Raw genomic sequence first — 24,454 nt, 5'->3', positions numbered from 1 at the left:
AAAAACCCGAGTCTAGGTCCAGGGATCAGGTTACCTATTGGGAAGGTACTTCTAACAGGCAACACCCCTCTAAGCCCTATAAAGGTCTCTACTGACTAAGTTGAGGGAAATGGGGCAATTAATTGATTGATTGAGGGTATCTAGGTAGATTGAGGTGATTTTAAAAAATAGCATGCTAAACAAGAAAAAAATCAAATCATGATTATAAAAGAGATTTAGGGTGCATACTTGGATTGCTTCTCAAATGTTATCACAAGACATTAAAGTTAGTTCAAATAGTATATCATCCAACTTGCGCTTTATTAGAAATAGCATAACAATGAAACATATATATCAAGACACCCAAGCACTACCAAATATAGGTGCAGTTCATAGCGATAAGCATATTCACATAATTTAGAAGGTGGGTGATAGAGGGTGTACCTGGATAGCATGGATAACTTATAATGCACTTCCACAAGACATGAAGGGTTAGATAATAATAAAATAAAGAAATCCTAGCATACTTGTTATCTAATTAGCATAGCAAAAATAATCAAAGTATACGAAATCATCAATTATCATACACATCTTGTATATAATTCCTAAAAAATAGATAGATACGATCTCAACAAGTGGCAAAGATGGCAGTAAAGATGAGTTTTGAAAAAACGATTTTTTATGTAGGGGTTTCACCAATTCCCTAATTGATATACACAAATCTAGCCTAGAATTATCTTATTTGTTTGGGACCACAATGTCACAGGATGCTTCAAATGAGCCTCCCCATGGGTTTATATAGAGCCTAGGAAGCTTCTAGAGACTCTTGGAGCCATCTACACTAAGCCATTGGTGGGAAGAGTGTGTAAGGTTCTAGAGATGCCTAGAGATGTTCACACATCTCTACACTATGGTGGAAGGCATGAGAGGAGTCCAAGGCTTTCTAAAGAATTCTAGAGATCTCTTGTATATTCTTGTACATAGGTTTATACATAGAATTATGTAGGGTGTTCTAGAACCCTCTAAGGTTCCAGAGAGTTCCATTGGCGCCTATAAATAGGTGAGACCCTCATTTGGCCAAGGCACCACCCAAGAACCTAACCAACCAAGCGAGTCCCCAGAAGCACTTGTAAAGCTTCCTTTGAGCAATAAAACCTCCATTCTTTAAGAATCACCTACTATGCCTTCTAAAACTTCCGAGTTGTGAGCATCTTAGCCTAGCAAGCTAAGCATTGGGAGTGAGGCTGACTTAGCAAGATCAAGCGTCTTGACTTGTTTAAGTGTCACACGAGCTTAGGAAAATACTAAGTCCATGATAACAAGCCTAGATTCATGTCTTACTCAAAACCATAATTTTTATTGAAAACTGAGAAATATGCAAACTGATCAAGACATGGTTGCATGTTATTTAAGAAATGAGATTTTAGATTTCAAGGACTCTAGATGAATTTTTTAAAATAGATTTTCAAATGGATCCTTTAAGAAAAGTGTTTTATTTTAAAATAAAATAAATTAATTTGAAAACAACAAAACATAAGAAATAAAATACCAAGCAAAACAAAAGAAAACAAAATCACAAAGTAAATTTTTGTTTTTTTTTTTTTTTAGTAATCAACAAAACTAATAAAAGTGAGGATAGAGGTCAATCTTCATGATTTTCCAATAGCCTCTGAAAAATTAAATTTCACAAAGAACTATCAAAGCGATAAACTAAATGACTTTGGATCAAATAAAATTAGAAGATATTAATCAAGAATTAAAAACGGGGAACTAAGCACATAAGTTGAGAATAATAGTCAAGAGCCAACATAAGATCAATCAAACACATAAACATATTTAAACTAAAAAATTGAACTAAATCGGAATTAAAAACATGAACTTTATCTAACATGATTAACTATACTATTGGATTAAAGTCACTAACACACTTGAACTAAAAGATAGATTAAAACTAAACTAATTTGAAATTAAATACATGAACTTTATCTAACATGATTATTTAAACTAATGAATTAAAATTACTAACACACTTGAACTAAAAAATGGGTTAAAACTAATTACCTAAAACTCCAAAAAACACACAAATTGAAATTGGACCAAATTAAATCTGGGCAAACTAAAAACATGAATTTTCAAACATAAAATCAATTTTATTAATAAACTAATTTTATAAAAATACCTAAACTGAATAGAATGAACCAAATTAAATTAAAGCAAATTAAAAACGTGAACTTTCAAACATGAGATTAATTTTATTAATAAACTAAAATTATAAAAGTACCTAAACTAATTAAAATGAACCAAATTGAATGAAAGCAAACTAAAGGAATGAATTTTCAAACGTAGGATCAATTTTATCAATGATCTAAAACTACGAAAGTATTTAAACTAAATAGATGAATTAAATTTGATCAAAGTAGACTAAAAACATGATTTCTTCACATAAAATTGATTAAACCAAAAAATTAGAAACTCACAAACACATCATGAAGAAAAATCAACACTAAACTAAATCGAAATGAAAAATAAGAACTTTATCATGTAGAATTAATTAAACTAATTATAAAAACATCTAAACTAACGAAATAAATTAAAACTAAATTAAAATAAAATTTTAAAAAGAACTTACCTTCAAGAATGCATGTTGCTTTGTCTCGTTGAAGAATGATACGACCTATGTGCTTTCTACTTTCGCGACCGAATGGAGTCCCCTTCTTTAAGCCACAAAGGTTCATACTTCTCTTTATAGAGCTCCCACAACTGTTTACCATGGGACCGATCCAAAATTTCATCATCCATTCCGTGAATGACTAGAATAGGGCAATTCACCGGTGGAATTTCATAAATATTCTTGTAGATATCAAACCAAAATGTTCACTTCACAGGATACGTGACTCAAAGCCTAGATAGGATTGGACTGTGAAAAATAATAGTCCTCAATCAAGGCAAACAAGTGGCTAATTCTAGAGTATGTCCATTGCCAACCGACTGCCCATACAGTATAGTGTCTTTCTCCTTGACTCCATAGGTGTCTTCGAGACAATTGTAAGTAGCCTCTACGTCTGCCTATGTGTCCTGCTCACTTGGCTTTCTAGAGGATTGTCCATACCCAGAATAATCGTACCCCATGAGATTCACTCCTATACGAAGACTCAGTTCGGCGAAGATGTTAAACATCTGACCAAGATTAGCTGCATTGCCATGAGAATAGAGCGCTGTCAATGAAGTTGAAGGGTTCTTCACATACACTGCAACTATCTTGTTCCATTTCTTCGTGCACAACTTCAACACACCCACGTTCTCCCTCTAAGGCAAGTCGAAGAGTCTCATTTTTCCAGTGGATTCATCGGAAACTACTTTATACGTAGGCGGGTTAGGAGATGAGCAACGATGAGGGCATGGTCGGTGCAGCAGCAACGATAGAAGATGGGTGGCTTATGGCACGACTGATCTGAGAATAATAGATATGGTGGTATGACAGTGTAATAGTGGGGTGTGGTAGTGTTAGCAGAGGAGCTGTGATGCATGGTACAGGTTGGTAGTGGAGCTGGAGGGCGGTGGTGCATGGTAATTGTGTTGGTGGCTTAGAATGATGGCTGCAACTGTTGTTGTCAGAGATGAAGGAAGGACGGCGATGTAGGCAAGGATGCAGAAGAGTGGGTGCTGTGAAATGGTAGCATCATGGTGGTTTAGGGCTTTTACTATTGTAGAGCTTTCTGCTTGAGATTTATGGTGTTTTGCAAGTGAGTTTGCATGTTTCCAATTAAATGAGAAAACAGAACCAAACAAAGCTCTCACTGATTTAGGCAATTCATTGTCAATAACAAACAGGATTGCCTTCATTAAGAACACCAAGGGCATCAAGGTCTGGCTTAACAAGAATGTTATTCTCATGAAAATCAGAAACAACAAAAAATGTAAAGCAAGACTACACCGATTTGAGTTGTTTGAAATGCTATGGATCAGAGAGCAACTCCTTCATTTTAGTCTTCCAAGGGTAGTGCATCCACATCGTGCCGTCCATCAACTGCACTCCATTGGATTTGCACGCCTCCAAAATTTGATCCAATCCTGCCACCTTTAAAGCCACAGGCTTCTCCGGAAGCACATGCTTCTTCTTCTTCATCGTCAGCCTGTTGTATCAAAATTTCTCCTTCCTATCCTTTCCCATCATTCTCACAATCTAATGACACAAATTTCAGCTGAGTAGCCCTGAAAATATCCCCATCCCATTTCCATCCATTCATATCCCATTCCAGAGTCCTCTTCCCAACTTTCTTCAAATCAAACATCGCTTGACCACGCAAATGGTTGGTTTTTCCTCCGAATTTGTGCTCCATTGATCAACAACCCAGGAAACAAAATCACAATCCCCAAATTCCAAATTCCACTAAACACAAACTTGAACACAATCACAAAAAATACAAAAGCAATGCTCCACACGCAGATCAAATTCTCTCAACTCTTGAAAATCCGTAACTCAAATTCCCAAAAACCTTCTCCAATCACGAGCTAATCGTCTCTCCAAAAAGTTGACCCAATATCCCATTTCTCACCAAGTTGTCCTCATTTTCTTGATGGTGCGGCTGCACCTCATCTTCTCAATTTTGGTGCTACAGATCGTGGCCTATACTAAAAAAAAACCAAACTTTTTCCTCATCAAAGCCTCCCTCCCCTCCCCCCCCCCCCCCCCCCTCCACCGTTCTCTTCTAGTCTCGATATCCTCTACCATCTTTCCTCTTTTATTTCTCACCAAGCTATTCTCATTTTCTTGATGGTGCAACTACACCTCATCTTGTCAAAGAATCATGCAATAATAATAATAAAAACAAAATCATGCAATCTAAAAAAATTTAAAAAAAATAAAAATTAATCATATGCATGCATAAGACAACCAAAATGTTATTTCATGTGATAAAGAAACATAACATTAGTATCATATAATTTCCTAAAAAATAAAAGAACAAATAAATAAATAAATAAACTAGAACCCACTTAAAACAAATAGAACTCAAGAAGACAAACCTTAGTGCGCTAAGCTTAAAGAACTATCCAAGTGATCCTAAGTGGGTTGGTGCCTAATAGGCCAAGTATGCCTAAGTGGACCTAAGTGAACCTAAATGGACCTAAAGTGGTGCCTAATGAGCCAAGAATGTCTAAGTGGACCTAAGGTGGTACCTAACAGGCCAAGTGTACCTAAAGGGGCCTAGGGTGCCAAAATCTAAATTAGGGCTGTCAAGTGTCACAATGAAGTTAGATAAATCTCTCAACCAAAGTCCCTAAGGTAGTTTAGAAAAGATAGGATACACGAGTAGTAATGGGCCACTAGGGAATTGTTGTAAAGTACTGAATAAATACTTAATGGGACATGTGCTAGGAAGACAAAATGGAGGGTCTACAACCCTATCTAAAGTCTAACTTGTCATGATTTTTGAATTTGAAAATTTTAAGAAAATACAGTATGAAAATTAATAGTGAGGAAAATTACTTTTTACATCTTTTTTCCCCTTATTTATAATTTTAAATTTTTAGAGAGATTACCCACCTAGTCTTGTGTTCCTTTGGTATTTTCTTTGTATATTGGAATTTTTTATGTTCATTGCTTTGCTTGTAGAACATTTATTTTAGGCTAGTTGTTTATGTCATATTTCATTTATCCTCTTATTGTTCTAAGGTACCATGAATCTTTATTTTCAATTTTTTTTTTTTTTTTTGTTTTTACTAATGAAACACTATTTTATTACAAAGTTTCTTTGTCCATCAATGAAAGACATTTTATCCTTAAGTGATAAGCTTTAACTATATATTTTTCTTTAATTCATGTTTATTTTTCTCAAATTTTTTTATATTTTACTTTATATTGGTTCTAGTGTTTTTTTTCTCCTTCAATTTTTTTGTGAAAGTTATACATGGTTTCAATTGTACTTGTTGGTCGTTAAATGTATAATTTAGAGGTTTTCTATTCTTTTTATATTTGTTTATAGGTTGCAAAAGCAATTAGTTTGTCAAAAGAAAAAAATCATTGTGTTGAAGGAGATGATCTCAAAACCCATGAAGATTACATCAACAAAGTCATTTGGAGGTTGAACTATATTTTTTGTAGAATATAGATGTTAATAGTTACACTAATGTTTGTTTTTTTATTGAAAGAATTAGAAATTGTTGTTGAAATATTTTGATATAATTAACAATTTTGTTTGTAATTTTTACATATAAGTAGTTACATTAATGGTTTGAATTACGTTATTATTGTATATTAATATTTGAAGATATTTTCATTAGTAAAATTCAATTTAATTTTGCGGCTTGGTTTTTTTCTTTTTATTTAATTATACAGGAAATCATTATTTTAATACCAAATATAAAAATTATTTTTAATATTAAATGTTCAAAGATGACGCTTTTGAAAGTGTCATTGATAAAATATACTAAAGATGATGCTCCTAAAAGTGTCAATATCGTTAATTTTGTAAAAATTATTTCACTAGAAAATGTTCAAAGACGATGTTTCTTAAAAGTGTCATTGTTAATGTTATTCAATTATGACACATTTTAAGTGTCATTGATAGCCTTTATCATATATGACACTTCCTAAAAGCGTCATTGTTGGATAAAACATACTTGATAGGGGAGAAAACGAGGCTTTAGAGAAGCGTCATCTTTTACCTTTATTGACGCGTAAAAAGCGTCATTGTTTCCCATTTTTCTTGTACTAGATGTTTAGTGTTATGAAGTAACTGGAAATGAGACCCATCTTTTCTAGGATTTGTGAAAGTTCAATTAGATGATCAATTGAATCTAGTTCCTAGGTTGCATTTCCTTACAATTTTTTTTTATTAGTTCTATAATGTTATGACAACAACCTTCTTACTTCCTTGCATACACTAATTGCATATGTTACTTGGATTTTGAAGGTTTCAAGGCCTCTATATTGCCTTACTGTTGTTCATATTCAAGGCCCTTAATTTATCTCAAAATAGTGGATAAGATCAATCTTGCATTAGTATGAGGGATTTGACTTATTTGCTACTATTGTTCTTCTACCGTAAGAATATACATGAAGATAATTTATTGGCTCTCAAATCTTAATTTATTTTTTGAAATATAAAATCATTTAAAAAAAAAAACATATTTATAGTGAATGCTCAATGTGCATCACACATGCCCACTTAGTAGCACTCTTAATATTGCAAACTTTGTTAGTATACCTTTGATCCTAGTTTCTTTAATTATATTTAAGTTTCATTATGTCTAAGAAAGACAAGAAATTGAGTGAATTTCCCTTTATATATTGTGAGAAGATTTTTTATTTATTTATTTTAAGTGTGAGGATTCATTTAAAGTAGTGTAAAGGTCCACTAGAACCTTAAATCCAAGTGTATAAGGATTCAAAGGCTTGGCTAAAGAAAGCCTTGCATTAGTGAATGGAGTGGAGCCTCAAGCTTGGGAAAAAAAACAAGAGACACTCGATGTAGGCAATTGCTTAACCAATATGAAAATTGTATTTGCGTTCATTTTTTCTCTTTGTTATCTACTTTTCTTGTTATTGCATTGCTAATTGTTGTTTGCTCTATAATTTTTAAAATTAGATCAACCCCCCAAAGTCTAGGTTGTATTAGTTAGTCTTCATAATCGGGCATTTATTTATTTAAGAAAAATATATAATTATATGTAGAGAAGAAGCCGATATAGTTATTTTAGACTAATTTTGGTTTGAAAAATTCTGATGTCAATTTGTTCCATTTTGAGTTCCAAAATATTTCTAAGAATTACTATACTTCTTAACAAATCTAAGACGTTAAATTTTGTTTGATTTAAAGTTCATTTGCATAATTAGAAAAAAAAAGGAAAAAATAATTAAAAGTGGAGTGCAAGTAAATACAAGTAAATGTGTAGTATGCATTGTTATAATGTGTACTATTTTGACCATTGAGTACATAGCCATAGCTCCTTAAATGAGTTTACTAACTTCCCCAAATTTTCTTGCTAAACAAATGAATTTTAAATTAAGCAAGACTGAATATATTAGATTTATTAATGAATCTAGCAATTTTTAAAAATAATTTAGAATTAAAAAATTGATTTAATTAATACTTGAATCTTTAATAGCCAAACAAACTTCAAATTAAGTGAGACTTAATGTATTAGATCTTTTAACTATTTTTTTTATTTAAAATTTAAAAAAAAAATTGCCAATTATTATGAGATTTGCTAGACCAAAAGGATGTAGATTACAATTGAACATAAATGTTTAAGCATGATGAAAAAAAAAAACTTACTTTATTTATGCATCTTAAAAAAATGAATTAAATTTATTTTCAAGAAGGTTTTATTAAAATATTAATATTCATATTCATATTTTATCATTTTTATTTATATATTATCATTAATTTTTTTTTAAATACATGATTTGTATTTTATTATTAATGTTACTATTTACAAAATTAATATTTATTTCTTATAATTTATTATTTATTTTAAAATATATCAAATTTATGTGAATTTTAAATATCATAATTCTATTAAAAAAATTTAAAATGTTATTATTCATTTTTAAGGAGAAATATAATTTAAATATTCATTTTAAAATTTCACAATTTAGTTTTTTTTTTTCCAAAAGGTAAAAAAAAAATTAAAAAAATCTAGGAGAAAAACATAAAAATGTATCAATTTGTAAAGTAGGTGAGGAGCATAAAAATTCACTTTATGCAAAAATAGGAATGGGATGGAAAAAGAATGAATTTTGATTTTTGGTTTCCATTTCTAATAAGGAATATAAAAAATCAGTGGTCCAAACACGGCCAATTCGAAGATTAGAAAAGCAATACGGCAATCCCATCAAAACCCAACTTTGTAAATGGTTGGTATTGACTGGAGGACTTTTCTTACTGCACATGAAATCTGCCACCGGCTAAAAGTAGGAAAAGTTCGACAAGATATTTTAATGACTTCAAAGCTGTTAGGCTCCTACCCATTAAAAGTAATGGAAGTTGATTAGACGATAAACATTTTGTTTTTAAATCAAAAGAGGCTAAGAAACCAATGGTGTAGGGGTGGCGGATCCACATACATACCTTTCCATACACAACGTGGAGCAGAAAGCATGGGACGTGTAAGGAGAGCAGTGTGGACAAGGCATGAGGTGATTGTAGTTGCGTTCGGAGCTCTCAACGGTGTCTTAGGCGTGCTCTCTTCACATTATCATGTCATGGTCATGACACTGACACAGGTGGTGGCACGTATCACGTGTCTTGGCACGAGTTATAGTATGTGTCATGTCATGACGAGTCATAATACTTTTCAAAACCAAGCTTTGTAACATTTAAAATAAATAAATAAATAAATTGACTTCTAACTGATTACTTTATTAAAATAATAATAATAATAATAACTAAATAATTTATTATTCTATTTATCTATGATGATTTTGTTCCTAGTCCTCAAACTAAATAATGGTATGTGTGGACAAGGCATGAGGTGATTGTACTTGCATTCGGAGCTCTCAACGGTGTCTTAGGTGTGCTCTCTTCACATTATCATGTCATGGTCATGACACTGATATGGGTGGTGGCATGTATCATGTGTTTTGGCACGAGTTATGGTATGTGTCATGTCATGATGAGTCATAATACTTTTCAAAACCAAGTTTTGTAACATTTTTTTTTAAAAAAAATTGGACTTCTAAATGATTGACTTTATTACAAAAAAAAAAAAAATTAACTAAATATTTTGTTATTTTATTTGTCTCTTTATAAATAGGATGATAATTGTAAATATTTAAAATTTAAAATAATTTTCAAATATTCTTCATTAATAATAATAGAATTAGGAATATTAATCTTTCTATGATAACAATCTATTACCATTTTTGAATCATCTTCAATTTTTATGTTTAAGAACTCATTACTCTCAATAGTTAATATGTTATATCTTAAAGTCACATATCTGGTAATAATTATTAAAACATTACTTATCTTGCTAATTAATACATTATCTAAAGTCATATATTTTGAGACATTGTCCATTTGTCTATTTATAATCATTTTTATAATTTTATTAGATAATAAATATTTAAATAAAGAAAGAAAGGTTTCTTTTCTTTTCTTTTCTTTTTTTTTATAAAAATTAGTTTTCAAAAAATATGATACTTCTTAAAAGTGTTTTTATAATTATTTTAATTTTTAAGGATATTTTTAAATATATAATTGTACAAAAATAAAATATTACATATAAAAGTTACTAAAATAGGTTATGAATATTTCAAAATTTTTAATAAATTTTTATTTAAAAATATTTTTGAAAACTATTCTAGAAAAACTGTTTTCAAAAACAGTTTTGGGGAGGTTTCAAAACAGATTAGGACATATAGTAGAGCCAGCAGGTATGACGTGGCTGATATTGTGATAACCTTATACTAGTATAATATAATGATGAGATAAAAGGCCTAATGGGAGCGAGGCACAAATACCATATGGTCCATATTGCAAATGGGCCGCGTGTGAGCGGAGGGCATAGGCCTTACGGGGGCGGTGGATTCGGATTGAGACAGACCAAACGCGTATGATCTGACTACAACCACCATCGTCGTGGGAATAGGGAGAGAAAGTGAGAAAGTATCCCCAATTGTCGTGCTAATTGCTATACTCGCGAAAATAATTTTCCCTCAATCCAAACAGGCGCCATCTGGCTGTTGTCAATTTTGACCAAAAATCGAAAAAAACTTCATTTCTAATCATTGAGCTTGTTTTTTTTTTCTTCTTTTGTTGGTGGTGATCAAGGATGGGGTTGATTGAGGTATTCTGTGTGGGAAATCCTAGAACGGCATGAGGTAAACCCGAGATCTCTATCTCAGAATTTTAGGTTCTTTGTGATTTGATCTTGCTGCTGATAATAAGGCCTAAAGATTCAATCTTGATTTTTCAGTTAAATAGCCAAAGCAGTAGGGGTGACAGGTTGGGTTGGGGATTTCGTTTTCCTAATGGTGATTGGGGATAATTAGTTGGAAAACCCAAGGAATTATCGAAATCTTTTACTTTTATTTTTTCGGAGGAATTGGGGGAAACCAGTTGAGTTGATATTAGTGTGTTTGTTTGGAAACATGCATGCTAGGCATCGAAGTCCTGGAAATGGATATAGGCTCAGTTCTATGGGAATGGGCATGGCTGCCTCTCGGATCTCACCCGAAGGCTCAATTAGAGGACATGGCTTCCATAACTCTGAGTACCGAAACTTTAATCGTGGTTTTGGGCGGGGTCAATCAAAACCCTATCAACAGCCTCACTTGTCCCGGAAAGGTGACATTTTCATGGAAGCCGGTAGACTAGCAACTGAGTATTTGATTTCTACGGGGTTGCTTCCTCCTAGTGCGCTTCCTGTGAAATGGCAGAATGGTAGTTTGAAGAAGCAGGTGGGGGATTTCCAGGATGGCGAAAATTTGCAGCTTCCTGCAGAGGGTCGGACATCAGCGCTTGCCCGCTTGGGAAATGCTGTTTCTGATTCGGGTTCTGGTAGGAGAAGGTTCTCTGATGAATATAACCCAACGGGGTCGAGAAATCATACCAGAGGAAGGAGGAGAATGGGATCCTTTCGGAGTTATGGCACTGATTGGAATGGAAGAAGTGGGTCGTGGGATAAGGCTAGGGCTTCCCCTGATACAGAGGGTGATGAAGATTCTACTTGTGGGTACCCTGAGGAGCAGCTAGTTGGTAAAGATGTAGGTAGTGGGGTTCAGAAGTCCAGACCGGGTGAATTACCCCCAATAATTGATGATGTGGGTGATTCAGAAACTGAGCCAGAGAACACCCAACTTCCGGATGATATGAGCTCAAAAGCAGGTTCTTCTCGAGTTGGGAGAGATATCCCACTTGAGACAGATGGGGAACTCAATAAGAGGCCTGATGATTCCAGAGTATTAGATCTGGCACCTGGGGAAATGAAGGACGGTACCCATAATGATAGTGATGATGAAACTGAGAAACAGACTGCCTCAGAGGATTTAACCATCCAGGATAGTGCAGTGGATGATGATATCGCTGGCAAGAGTGGTACTGATTTGCTAAGATTGTGCAACTTTGCCAAGGTGCCCACCAAAACTCGTTCTTCATTGATGTATAAGGCCTTAAAGATCGATCTAACTCCAACTACTGCAAAGGGAAACACTTCCGATATTGGACCCCTAAGGGGATCTAGCTATTCCAGTGAAGACAATCCTGTCGAGGAGTCCTTGGGTGGGGCACTGTCAGATCAAACTCAAAAATCACAATGTCTCAACTTGGATGTTTCTAGAGCTCTTACTGTAGAGTCCTTGGAGGATGCTGAAGAATTGGATTCTAAACATGTTGTGGAGCAGGGTAAATGTGTGAGGTCTCAGTCTTTCCCGGAGAGAGCTTTCATGTATGAGCAGGAAGCAAGTCAGGGACCCCCTGGGTTTGGAAGGTGCAGCTCCATGGTTAAGGAGAGAGGTGAGAAACGGGCTGGACAACAGAGCGACGCAATGGAGGGAATCAAGAAACTTAAAGAATGGCTTCCCTCCTTGGTTAGTAGGAGCGAGGAGTGCTTCACTCTTTCTAACTTGAGCAAAATGCAAACAAGTTCACAGGAGAGGGCTTCACCTGTTGATGAGGTGGTTTCAACTGCCAATGAAAAGAACTCTATGGATATTTCCCTGTTTCCAAAAAGTGGAGGTGAGCAATGTATTGAGTTTGCAGAAGAGAAGCAGCTTCTCCCAAGTTCATTTAAGATATGTGACCTTAATCTCATGGGAACTTCTGATATGAATGAGAATCATGATACTGATCCGATTCTTTTGTTTCCCTCTATTCTGGAAACCAAAAAAGAAGCAGCACCAGTTGATATTGATTTGTCAATCAGTAATTGCTGCAATTTGTCAGATGAATGTGGTGGGCGTCCTGCTGATGGCAAGGAGGTTGAAGTAATTGATTTGGAAAATGACTCTGGACCAGAAGACAATGCCTTACCTAATTCAGAGAGAAAGTACGTTTCTTTTATCAATTTGTTTTCAATATTAATCTGTTCATTTAGTCTTCCGCTATTTATGACTATGGTTGTATCATCTTATGCAACCATTAATTCTGCTTTGAATTTTCTTTTCTTTCTCTTTTAAGGCACTTTGTTAGTCTTCCAAGTGTTGGCTGCAGGTAATAATGTCTATAGATTCTATATTTCTTTGCCCATGTGGTTGTTCTCTCCTATAACTGAATTTCTAAAACCTACAGGACAGAAAGTGTATTCATGGAGCTGGAGACCTTTCCCAACCATGCGCAGAATACCAGTGATGTGCCTGATGCGCAGGATGGTTATGGTCTTATGATCTCAGAGTTGCTTGGAAATGATATCTCAAATTGTTCTTCAGTACCTACAGATATTAATTCTCTGGATCATGAGATGAACCTTCATAATGGAGAGGTATTGCGACAAACTGTTAAACATATGCTAACCATCTTTTGCATACATTGACTTGATAGCTGAATGGTTACTCAATTTGATCCTAACGCATACTCATATGTGTCTGATACTTCAAAGTTTGATGGCTTTTTTGGATCTTAATGCATAGTCATAGAATGATCAAATGCACTTCTAGTATACCTTCATTACAACTGACTGTTTCTAATTATTTCAAGGACTGATCAAATGCACTTCTAATATGCCTTCAATACAACTGACTGTTTCTGATTATTTCAGGGAATGCTTGGTGGTGATGATGATTCAATATATATGTCGCTGGGAGAAATACCAATAAGTATGCCAGATATTTAGTTTAATGGTATTATTGTTTTCTTTAATTTCTACAGTTACTATGGTTGATCCCCCTAAGGTGGTTTTGTATGACATATGGACATGTGATGATGCATTTTATGCATTGAATCAAAATTAGTTTACCATAAGTGACATACAGCATGCATTTCCATCAAACCTTTGTTGTGTCATTATGATAGGAAAAAAAAAATCCACAAAATGCATTTAATTATTGAGATAATGTGTCCCTTCCTCATTGATGCCTTGTGTTTATTTCATGCATATCTTAACAAGGGAATGGGCAAGATTAAGAATATTATTTTTGGGGTACAATAATTGTGGAAAATTTTGTTTCCTTGGATATGAGATGCTAACTTAGATCTGGTTTTTATTTTTTTATTTTTATTCTCATTTCTAGAGAATGAAAATAATAGCGGATAATCCATTTTTTTAATCCTTGTCTTTGTTTATGAATAAATCTGTGAAAACAAGCTAATTCAAACCTAGTTAAACACCCAAGAGGGGAGGGGAAAGAAGGGGATGGGGGGAGGTGGGAGGGGATTAGGTGTTGGCCCTTTTTAAAAAATATAATGAAATGCAACTAATTAACAATAGAAATGCTATAGATTATACCTATAAAAAAAACAGTGGATATGCTAGATTATGCACGAAAGTAAAGAAAATAGAGAAAAGAGATTGCAAATTATAGTGGTTCGTTGATCGCCTATGTCCACTCTCCTCCAGGTCCTAATTGAGCAAGGGTTCCACTAATCTCCAAGGCTTTAAACCAAAAGCCTTCAATTTGGATTCCAAGGTTCTAAGGGACCTTCACAAATACCTTAAGTCATCTACCTCACTTGAAAACACTTTTTATAAGGAGAAGATGATGATAAGCTAAGTAGTCTAAATCTTAGTGAAGCAAAATATCCTCATAATACAATGGAAACTAGGATTTAAATGCACTTAAAAGAACTTTGAATGAGAGAAATAAGTTGGTGAACAATTGAAATCTATGGGTCTCTAGTTTATAAATGCACTTTTTTTTTTGATAAATAAGCACAACTTGTATTAAAGGGCAGAAAAGCCAAAAGCATACAGGATGTATACAAACTCAGCCACACCCCAAAAAGCAAAAGAGACAAGCAGTCTCAACGGCCCTTAAGTAGCCGCTAGCCACTCCAAACAGAGTAAAAGCGAAGAGGACTCCTCTCCCATGTACACTCTAGCCCAACTCCACAAGTTACAAACAAAGTAATTTTTGAGTTTCTGTATATCTAAGGAACCCCCTCTAAAGGCTAATCTATTTCTCTCCTTCCAAACCGTCCAAAAAATACACACCGGTATAGAATTCCAGATTTTTTTCCTCTTTTTCCCCACAAAGGAGCCCCTCCAGCTAAGTAACACCTCTATGACCATCTCTGGGAACACCCAATGAACCCCAAACAAGGCAAGGATAATATCCCAAAGAACCCTAGCCACTGTACAGTGTAAAAGAATGTGATTTACATTTTCCTCTTCACAATCACACAAAAAACAGCAATTAGGAAGCTGCCACCCTCTTCTTTGGAGCCTATCCAACGTCAGGATCTTCCCCCATGTAGCTTCCCAAGCAAAAAAAGCAGCTTTAGTAGGGACCTTGTCCACCCAAATGCATCTAACCGGGAAGTCAAGTGAATTAGGAGCAGCCAGCAGGTTGTAAGCACATCTGACTCCAAAAATACCTTGACCTCCGCCGCTCCAAACCACCGAGTCCTCCTCTTGGGAGATCTTGAAATCCCTCAGCATGTTAAACAAAGCTTCTATTAATTCCAGCTCCCAATCATTTGAATCCCTAGCAAATCTGAGGTTCCAACCTCCTTGACCACGGCTAGAGTCCCAAACCTCACTGATAGTTGCACTTTTGTGCACCGCCAAAGCAAATAATTGAGGGAAAATTCTGGACAGCGCCTCATCACCACACCAATGATCAATATATAGGTGAGCAACTTGGAATTCCCAAAACCTATAATTTAGGTTCGACTAGCTCAGCTGCAGGTTCTCTAGCCGTTGTGCGTTAAATGCATTTGTAGGTGATCGTTGGGATTCTGGACCTCAACTTATTGAGCAGTTGGTTCAAATTGGTCCTTGACTGGTCGAGGCTCCTACCTCAACTAGTTAAAACATCCTATTGGAAGTCTAAGATGCACAAAATGCACATCGAACGGCTGAATCTAACTACTTCAATCGGTTGAGCCTAACTAGCTCAATTGGTTTCTCCTTGCCTCAGTCGGTTGTACTAACCATAGAAAAAGGCTAGATTGAGGTCGGAAGCCTTCAATAAAGCATCCTTAACACCATTTTAAACCTTTTAAAGCATATTTTGAACGAATTAAAGCTAGGTTAAAAACATGAAATTATCCAATTTTATGAAGATGTGATCAAATTAAGTTCAAGAAATGATTTTTAAAAGTTTAAGAGCATGCTGAAATTTTAATGACAAGTTTTGCCAACAAATACAAACTTACATTGGTACCTAGGTCTTCTTAAGTCTTCAATAAGCTCAAGTCTCCATTAACAAGAATCTTTATTTGAGTTGCTTGAACTTTTCTTTAATATTTCAAGAAAACCTAAAATGTTCAACTTGATTTCATTAGTAACTTTAACTTTGTTTTGTTATCATCAAAACTTGATTAGGAAAAACCTTGGGCTAACAAAATCTAATTTTAATAAACGCTAGAATAAGAATAAATTTGACTAAAATCTCGAGTTCCTAATCAGCCAAACATTAGAATGAGGATCTCATATCTGTTGCATTCTTGGGGTTCATTTCTTAAAATTTGCTTTCCATTCATGAGTTTCAGGTGCTGGCAAGCCAACCACACCTGTTGCATTTAATCACATTGTATACATTGTTACATGTGTGCACCAAAGAAAAAAAACACAAAAACTTTCCTCCTATTGGCAACCTAACCAATTGATAAAATCAATCATAGAGAAGGATTCTTGCCCTAGACCCCTGGTCCTTTTTGCAAAGTTACATAGAAAAGAGAATTTTAGCTCTTGATCTGATGGTTCAACATTATCAAAAGCTCTTCTATTCCCCTCTTTCCAAATAGTCCGAAACAGACAAAGAGGAGCAACATTCCTTGCCTTCTTTCTCCTTTTTCCAATGGATCGGCTATGCCAACTAAGTAGCGCTGCTTGGACTGAGGTATGCAACACCCAAACCATCATTTATCAATGCTGAAAGTAATTTTTTTTGGGTAGGCAATAGAGCAATAGATATATTAAAGAGCCAGAAAAGGCTACACCAAGTACACATGAAGTATACATGTGCGCACCAAAGAAAAAAAACACAAAAACTTTCCTCCTATTGGCAACCTAACCAATTAATAAAATCAATCATAGAGAAGGATTCTTGCCCTAGACCCCTGGTCCATTTTACAAAGTTACATAGGAAAGAGAATATTAGCTCTTGATTTGATGGTTCAACATTATCAAAAGCTCTTCTATTCCCCTCTTTCGAAATAGTCCAAAACAAACAAAGAGGAGCAACATTCCTTGCATTCTTTCTCCTCTTTCCAATGGATTGGCTATGCCAACTAAGTAGCGCTGCTTGGACTGAGGTATGCAACACCCAAACCACTCTAAACAAGGAGAAGGCCAACCACCATAACAAACTTGCCTTAGAATAATGAAGAAGGATGTGATTGCAAAATTCCTTGCCTTTGCATAGAAAACATCCGGTCACCAAAGTCTGACCCCTCCTCTTTAAGTTGTCCATAGTTGGAATCCCTTTCCAAGTTGCTTCCCAAACAAAAAAACTCACTTTTATTGGCGCCCAAGAATTCCAAATAAGTCTTGCCGGGAAAGAATCTGAACCCCTCTGAACCTTCCCATCATAGAAAGATTTAATTGAAAACTGACCCCCTTAGTATCCATCCACACCACCTTGTCATCCACCTCCCTACTCTGATTTTACCATGCAACCGTCAAAAGGAGTGCTTCAACACAAAACGGGGGTTCCAACACCCCCCAAATTCAGCCTGCTCCCAAGCATCACATATTTAAGCCTCCTTTGAAGTGGCTATAGCGAATAAAGAGGGGAAAAAGGTCCTCAAAGGGGTGTCCCTACACCAAATGTCCTTCCTAGATTTTACCCTTAGTCCGTTGCTCAAAACATAAAAAATCTTGCTTTTGAAAGCATCTCATCCTTTCCTTATAGCCTTCCATAATCCTACACCATAACCCTCCCTCACCTCCATAGAGCACCAACCCCCTTCTTCTACCTCACACTTACTAATGATTACTTTCTTCCACAAGGGCAACTCCATTTGCCTAATAGAGTCTTGTTCAAAATAGAAAGATTCCAAATGCCTAGCTCTCCTTCCACCCTTGGCTTACAAATTTTGTGCCAACTCACTAAGTGAGGCTTATTTTCAAGGGGCCTCCCTCCCCAAAGAAAGTCCCTTTGAAGTTTTTCCAATCTACAACATATCCTTCTTGGAATAACAAAAAATGGACACAAAATAAATGGGTATGCTAGACAAGGTACTTTTGAAAAGAGTTTAGCGTCTCCCCTTGGACAGGAATTGTCTCTTCCATCTTGCGAGCTTTCTTTGCATCATCTCTTCCCCCAAGTCCCACATTGTCATTGATTTAAAGGTAGCCCCCAAAGGAAGCCCAAGATACTTGGAGGGTAATGACCCCACTTTACACCCTAGAATATCCACCAAATCCTCCATTATAGGAACCTTTCCAATAGAGATTAGCTCACTTTTTTCAAGGTTGATCTTAAGCCTAGAAATTACTTCAAACCACATCAAGACCCAAAGAAGATGCAATAGTAGGTCCTTAGAAGCCTTACAAAAAAATCAATGTGTCATTCGCAAACAAAATATGAGACACCTCCACTCCTTCGCCACCTTTGCCTCCCACCTTAAATCCTAACATAAAACCCTTGATGTAGTACAGGAAATAAAATGAAAGGAGAGTATAATTGAAAGGACCTTAGGAATCACTCCTACAAACCTTAGGCTTCGCACCCAAGTACACTTTGCATCTCACAAAGGAAAAACTGGCTGCTGAAAATTCATTATTGATTGATTCCTTCCAAAAGACTAATCAACTACCATATAAGACTTTTCTAGGGACTTATAACTCCTTGGAACTATACACAATAAAGGCAACTTGAAAATGACAAACTTGGACTAATTACTGACCACATTAAAGACTGTTGGAAAATGACAACAATAATGACTGAAAATGGTAACTTTAACCCTTGACTAAGCCCATAACTTAAGCCGAACCCATATTGACTTATATAAGATCCCAACTAAGCCCATTATCATCTAGAGAGTGCCAAATTAAAGCTTGGGCCTTGGAGCCCACTCCTTTGCACCTTTGATAAACTTTTAAAGGTGGCTGCCACTTGTCTTTATCAACCCCCCTCCCTAGCTTTCTTAAGAAGAAAGCTAGGAGCCTCCATAACCAAAACAAATAAATAAGGAGACAAAGGATCTCCTTGCCTCAACCCTCTTGAACTATGAAAAAAACCAGCAAGGGTCTTATTGATCAAAACGGAAAATTTGGTTGTAAAAATACACCAATTAATCCACCTAATCCACTTATGACCAAAATCCATCTTCTCCAGAATTGCCAGTAAGAAGTTTCAATTTACATGATCACAGGCCTTTTATATGTCTAACTTACATAGAATGCCATTATAATCACTCTTTAACCTTGAATCAATGACTTCATTGGCAATAAGGATTGTATCAAGAATTTGTCTCCCTTTGATAAAAGCATTCCGAGAAGAAGAGACTACCTTTAGCACCACTTTTTTTAAGTCTATTTGCTAGAACCTTGGCCAAGAATTTGTACAAGCTCCTAACCAAGCTAATAGGCTTAAAATCCTTTAGATCATATGCTCCATCCTTTTTTGGGATTAAGACCAAAAAGGTAGTATTCAAAATTCTTTCAAACTGCCCTAGGTAAAAGGATTCCTTAAAGAAGCCCAACACTTCACTCTTGACAGAGTCCCAACAAAGATGCCAGAAAGCCATAGTAAACTCGTCAGTGCCCGGAGCTTTATCCTCATTCAAAGCTGATAGAGCAGAGAAGACTTCCTCCTCAAAGAAAGGACACTCCAAACTCCTCGCCTCCTCCCAAGTCAAGGACTCCAAAGACAACCCATTTATGTTGGGTCTCTAGTCACTGTTTTCAGTAAAGAGATGACTAAAAGTATTGGTCACCTCCTCCTTAATCTCCTCCTCCTCACCAGACAACCAGTTCCCAGCTACACTTACACTAGCTAAAAATTCCTTCTACAATGAACATTTGCCATTCTGTGAAAGAATTTTGTATTTCTATCTCCCTCCTTCAGCCATAACTCTCTAGATGTCCAAGAAATCTCTTCAAACAGTGTCCACTTCTTAAATTCTTCTGTAGCCAATCTTTTAGCCACAATCTCATCCCCTACCAACGGAGCTTCCCTCTCCTTGCCCTCCCAAAAACCTAGCCAATTGAGGGCATTTGCCTTCTTGTTTGCCACACACCCAAAAACCTCTTGATTCCAAATCTTCAAGTCCTTTAGGGCTTTCAATTTGGAAGCTAAGACAAAACTATTGGTGCCCCAGAAATTGAAAACCATTCACCAGCTTTTAATTAAGTCTTTGAGACCATCCACTTTAATCCATATATTCTCAAATCTGAAGGGAGTTTTTCCCCTCCTTTCACCACCCCCATCTAACAGAATAGGTGAATGATCAGAGACCAGCCTTGGCAAGACACACTGTAGAAGCCTGAAAAAATGATTCTCCCACCCTTCTAACACGAGGAAACAATCCAACCCAGACATGGATTGGTCATTTAAACCTCCACACTAAGTAAAAGACCCTCCATTCATTAACTTCAACTCCTCAATCTCTGAGGATCTCTGCATAGTCGCAGACAACCTGAAACAATTCCTCGTTTCCCTTGGATATATGATTATGTTGAAGTCCCCTCTAATGCACCATGGATCTCCCCACAAGCCGCTAATATCTCCCAATTCTGCTAAAAAGTCATCCCATTCACCCCTTAGCATCAGTCCATAAACCCTCGTAAACACCCAAACAAACACATCCTCACAGTTTTTAACACGGCAAGAAAAAAGTAAAGCACCTACCCTCCATCTCTAATAACTAACACCCTGTTATCCCAAAAAACCACAAGGCCACCAGGTGATCCCCTTGCTTCCACTGCTCCCCAATCCAAAAAACGACCCACACCAAGACTTCTAACCAAATGCCCTGACATCTCCTACATCCTGGTCTCTTGCAAGCAAACCAAATCAACTTTCTGTATTCTGATTACAGACTTGATAACCTTTTGTTTCTCTCTATTGTTAACCACTAACATTCCAAGACAAAATTCTAATCTTCATGAGGAAACGGAAACTAAATCCCACCCCTTCTTTCCTCCACACCTTTCTTTCCTTGGAATTATCATTGTAAAAGAATTATTTGAGCTCTGTCATGCTTCTGTGCTAAATGCCGCTTACAGGATGAGGATTCAGCAGTGGCAGTTGTCCATTGATCAATGAATTGAGTTCAGTGAGTGGCATGTTTTGAGAACATAAAGCTTAGAATCCATGTAGTGAAAATTTATTATGGCCAATTGGTGCCTGTAAGGAATGTCATGTCATATTGCCTGTGAGGTTCAGAAGATTCAGGATTTGTGATTTGAATGGGTAAGAAGTAAGAACTAATTATCTGGTAGATAGAGGAGATATAGCCTCTGGATGGAACCAGGAATTATCTGAAAGAGAAAGGTGTTAAGTTATGAAATCCATGCCATGTTAGCCCTAAGCCCAGAAGTTATCAGAAAAATGTTGGTGAAAAGAATTGCTGGAGGATTGACTCAAATAATAATTGAAGTTTCCAAATCTGAGAGGTTGGGGTCTCTCCCTCTAGAATATAGCATGCAGACTGTTCAGGTCAAGAGGGATTAAGAACCCAAGTGCTAGTTTTATTCTTGCAGTTGTGCTACGTCTTGGTTGTGAACTCATGTTGCCTTTGCAATATAGCATCTAGTTGTGGGTGTTTACATACAAAGCAAACCATAAAATTTTTGTTGCATTTTCTCTATTTCTCTTATGACCTTCTTCAGCATTGTTGAAACATCATCCAATAAAAAAAATTGTTCATTTGTACATCAAAATTTTTCTCTTCTTTTTTGTTTTTTATTTTTATCCTTGTTCCCTAAGTGCTTTGGATTGTTCTGCTGCAGGCCTTTTGCGGGTTTGGGAGCAGCCAACACAAGAATATGAGAAGCCCTTCTGATATGTGGTTTGGTATGCATAGTATCAGTCACTGGGGTTCTTTTGCTGCAATCACCAGCTCTATCCAAATGCAAGTCTCTTTTGGTTTCTTACTCTGATTTTGCTTAAAACAAATGCTAGTAAGTGTGCTTCTCCTAGGAGCTTCTAGAGGTGTCAAATGTTCCTTTTCTTCCTTCTTTTAGCTGTTGCATCTCATTTTCAAATGAGAAAAGTTTGTTAGTTGATTAGCAGAAGTGGTTAAAGGATACCTATGTGACCTATTTGCACTTGCTGATCTTACATCAGAAAATGATAATAAAGCAGCGTTGTTGAAAGAAATGGCATGGCAAGAAACCATTTGACCATGAATATATTATCAGAAATAACAAGAGCTGCAGTGAATGTGGGATGAGAAATGATTATAATTAACTCATGATTTCAAAGTGACTGTTAGCTTACCTCTTATGCCTCATTTGCAGCTAGATAATTGTTCCTATGATTACTGGACGGTTACCTTTCAATTGTTAGTTCTTGAACTTTTAAAAGGTTCAATCTTTGTTATTGCAGACTATTTGAAGTAATATACATTGAGGTATTTTTGGCACTTCTGTCCTGTTATGGTGATTAAGGTGAGTTGCGGTGATATGGCTTGTTCTGCTTTGTTGCATTGTACAGGTTCTGCATGTATGCTACCCCATAAAATACACAATTTTTCTCTTTCATATTTCATATACCATTCAAGTGGGAGTCTCGGTAAGCTCCTTGCCCTTTCAATTGAGAGAAGGGACAGGAAATCTTAAATTTTTTTTATTGGTTTCTAGCTTTCTGGCTGGCATATGAAGAGGGAAAAGAGTGGAGCCCATCGGGAATGTTTTCACGTCATAAAAGGTTGGAATTGAAGGAATATTTTTACTCTGGAGTGCGGTTAGCCCAATTTGTAAGTTTAGAAAAAAGATCGGTCATCTTCTTTTACAGTTACACAGAAGGAAAGTCCTTGTCTTGTCTCCTCTCCTCCCTTTCTTTTTAGAATCTGTGAATAATTAAATGAGGAAAATGGAAGTGGGCTTTTGGCTTTTCACTTAGGACCATTTCTTTATACCAGATTTTTGAGATCAAGTTTCATTTTCATTGGGATTTATGTGAATCTTAGTGATATAGAGAGATCATCAAACCTGTCAGCGCGCTGGCTGGGGTAGCTAGAAAATGAGAAGAAATGGAAACAAGTGAAACTTAGGGAATGGGATGGGTGTTGGTGTTTTTCCTGGTTATCTTATCTTAATTTCTATTTATTTTTATTTGGATCTGAGCAAACCCTTTTCTTTCTTCTAGATTTGGGAATGACACTGCCCAATAACCTTAAATATGGCAGAGAATCTCAGCTGGGCAATTCTAAGAGGTAGCTGAGTCATATTTCCTTGTTTGCAGGAGGATGGGACACAGTTGCCATATCTTAGACATTGTCAATTCAAAAGCGTGGTGTGAAGTCTGAACTTCAACTACTATTATGCAACTCCATCATTTCATTACATTTACACACTAAATAAGTGAAGGGAATAATAAAGTTGGGGGCGGGGGGAGGAGATAGGAATTAGGATGGATGACGTAGTCTGAAAAACTTACTGGTATTGTTATCATAGGATACTGTTTTCTTTGTGGTAATAGTAGGATACATCACGTCACTGTCTGTCACTAAACATCACCCTACTACTCCACCCTTGACCCTCCTTCATAATCAAGTTTCTAGACCCTTTTGTTTTTTAGTTGGGGCCTTTGCCCTTTTATTAGTCTTGGTCTCTAACCCAAACCCAATTAAGGAGCCTATATCTACTTGTTTATGGTGTGGAGTGTGGACGAAGCATTGAGGCATGTGTTCTGGTTCTGAGACCCATGGGTGATTTACTAAAGCCCAGAGCAAAAACCCAAGGCGTCAAGGGGTGTAGTGAGATGCAGAGAGTAGTAATAAGTTAATAACTAATGACCACATCTCTCTCTATCAAACACTCACAATGAGAGAGAGAGAGAGAAAGTCTTGTGTTGGGGGAAGGGGAGGAGAGGGGGAGGGGACCCTCGGCCTCTGAGAGCCTCAGACCCTCAGACGGAGACATGTAACCGTCATATCCCTATCACCATTTGCTTGCAAATGCTAGCTGTACTACCCAACCCCGCCTCCCTCCTCCGTGTTCTCGACGTTGACAATCCTCACTTCCATTCTCTTTCATTCTTTAACTCCTACAATTTCCCAACGTCTCTTATTATAATTATTTATATGATCATTGCCAAAGATGGAGGATAGTCCCATTTCCTTTTATGTTAACGTATTTTGAACTCTAAGATTTTGAGTATTGTCACCTCTTAGCTACTGGATTCATGACCCACCCATGTAAATTTTTATTTATTTTCTGTTTTTCTTGAAGAGAAATAAAATAAGGAATGGAGGTA

General features: G+C 36.1%; 1 protein-coding gene and 1 pseudogene across 4 annotated transcripts; one reads left to right on the top strand and one right to left on the bottom strand.

Annotated features, from left to right (window-relative positions):
* Positions 1-2,664: 2,664 nt before the first annotated feature.
* Positions 2,665-4,319, bottom strand: LOC100253146 (uncharacterized; annotated as a pseudogene).
* Positions 4,320-10,378: 6,059 nt separating this feature from the next.
* LOC100258275 (uncharacterized protein At4g26450) lies at positions 10,379-22,354 on the top strand. 4 transcript variants are annotated; one of them, XM_010646393.3, is made up of 6 exons: positions 10,425-10,807; positions 10,903-12,972; positions 13,104-13,136; positions 13,215-13,404; positions 13,681-13,738; positions 21,985-22,354. In XM_010646393.3, exons 2-6 carry the CDS (start codon positions 11,078-11,080, stop codon positions 22,035-22,037), a joined length of 2,229 nt encoding a protein of 742 aa, XP_010644695.1. In that variant the 5' UTR covers positions 10,425-10,807; positions 10,903-11,077; the 3' UTR covers positions 22,038-22,354. The 4 variants fall into 4 exon arrangements, with proteins under 4 accessions (XP_059591592.1, XP_010644695.1, XP_019072818.1 ...); XM_059735609.1 differs by lacking the exon at positions 13,104-13,136 and having other exon boundaries at positions 10,379-10,807; XM_019217273.2 differs by having other exon boundaries at positions 10,431-12,972; positions 13,681-13,762; positions 21,985-22,027.
* Positions 22,355-24,454: the final 2,100 nt, after the last annotated feature.

Source organism: Vitis vinifera, chromosome 19 (genome assembly GCF_030704535.1).
Source record: "Vitis vinifera cultivar Pinot Noir 40024 chromosome 19, ASM3070453v1".
Classification (NCBI taxonomy): Eukaryota; Viridiplantae; Streptophyta; class Magnoliopsida; order Vitales; family Vitaceae; genus Vitis; species Vitis vinifera.
The sequence above is the reverse complement of the archived record's forward strand: the minus strand, read 5'-3'. Positions and strand labels throughout refer to the sequence as shown.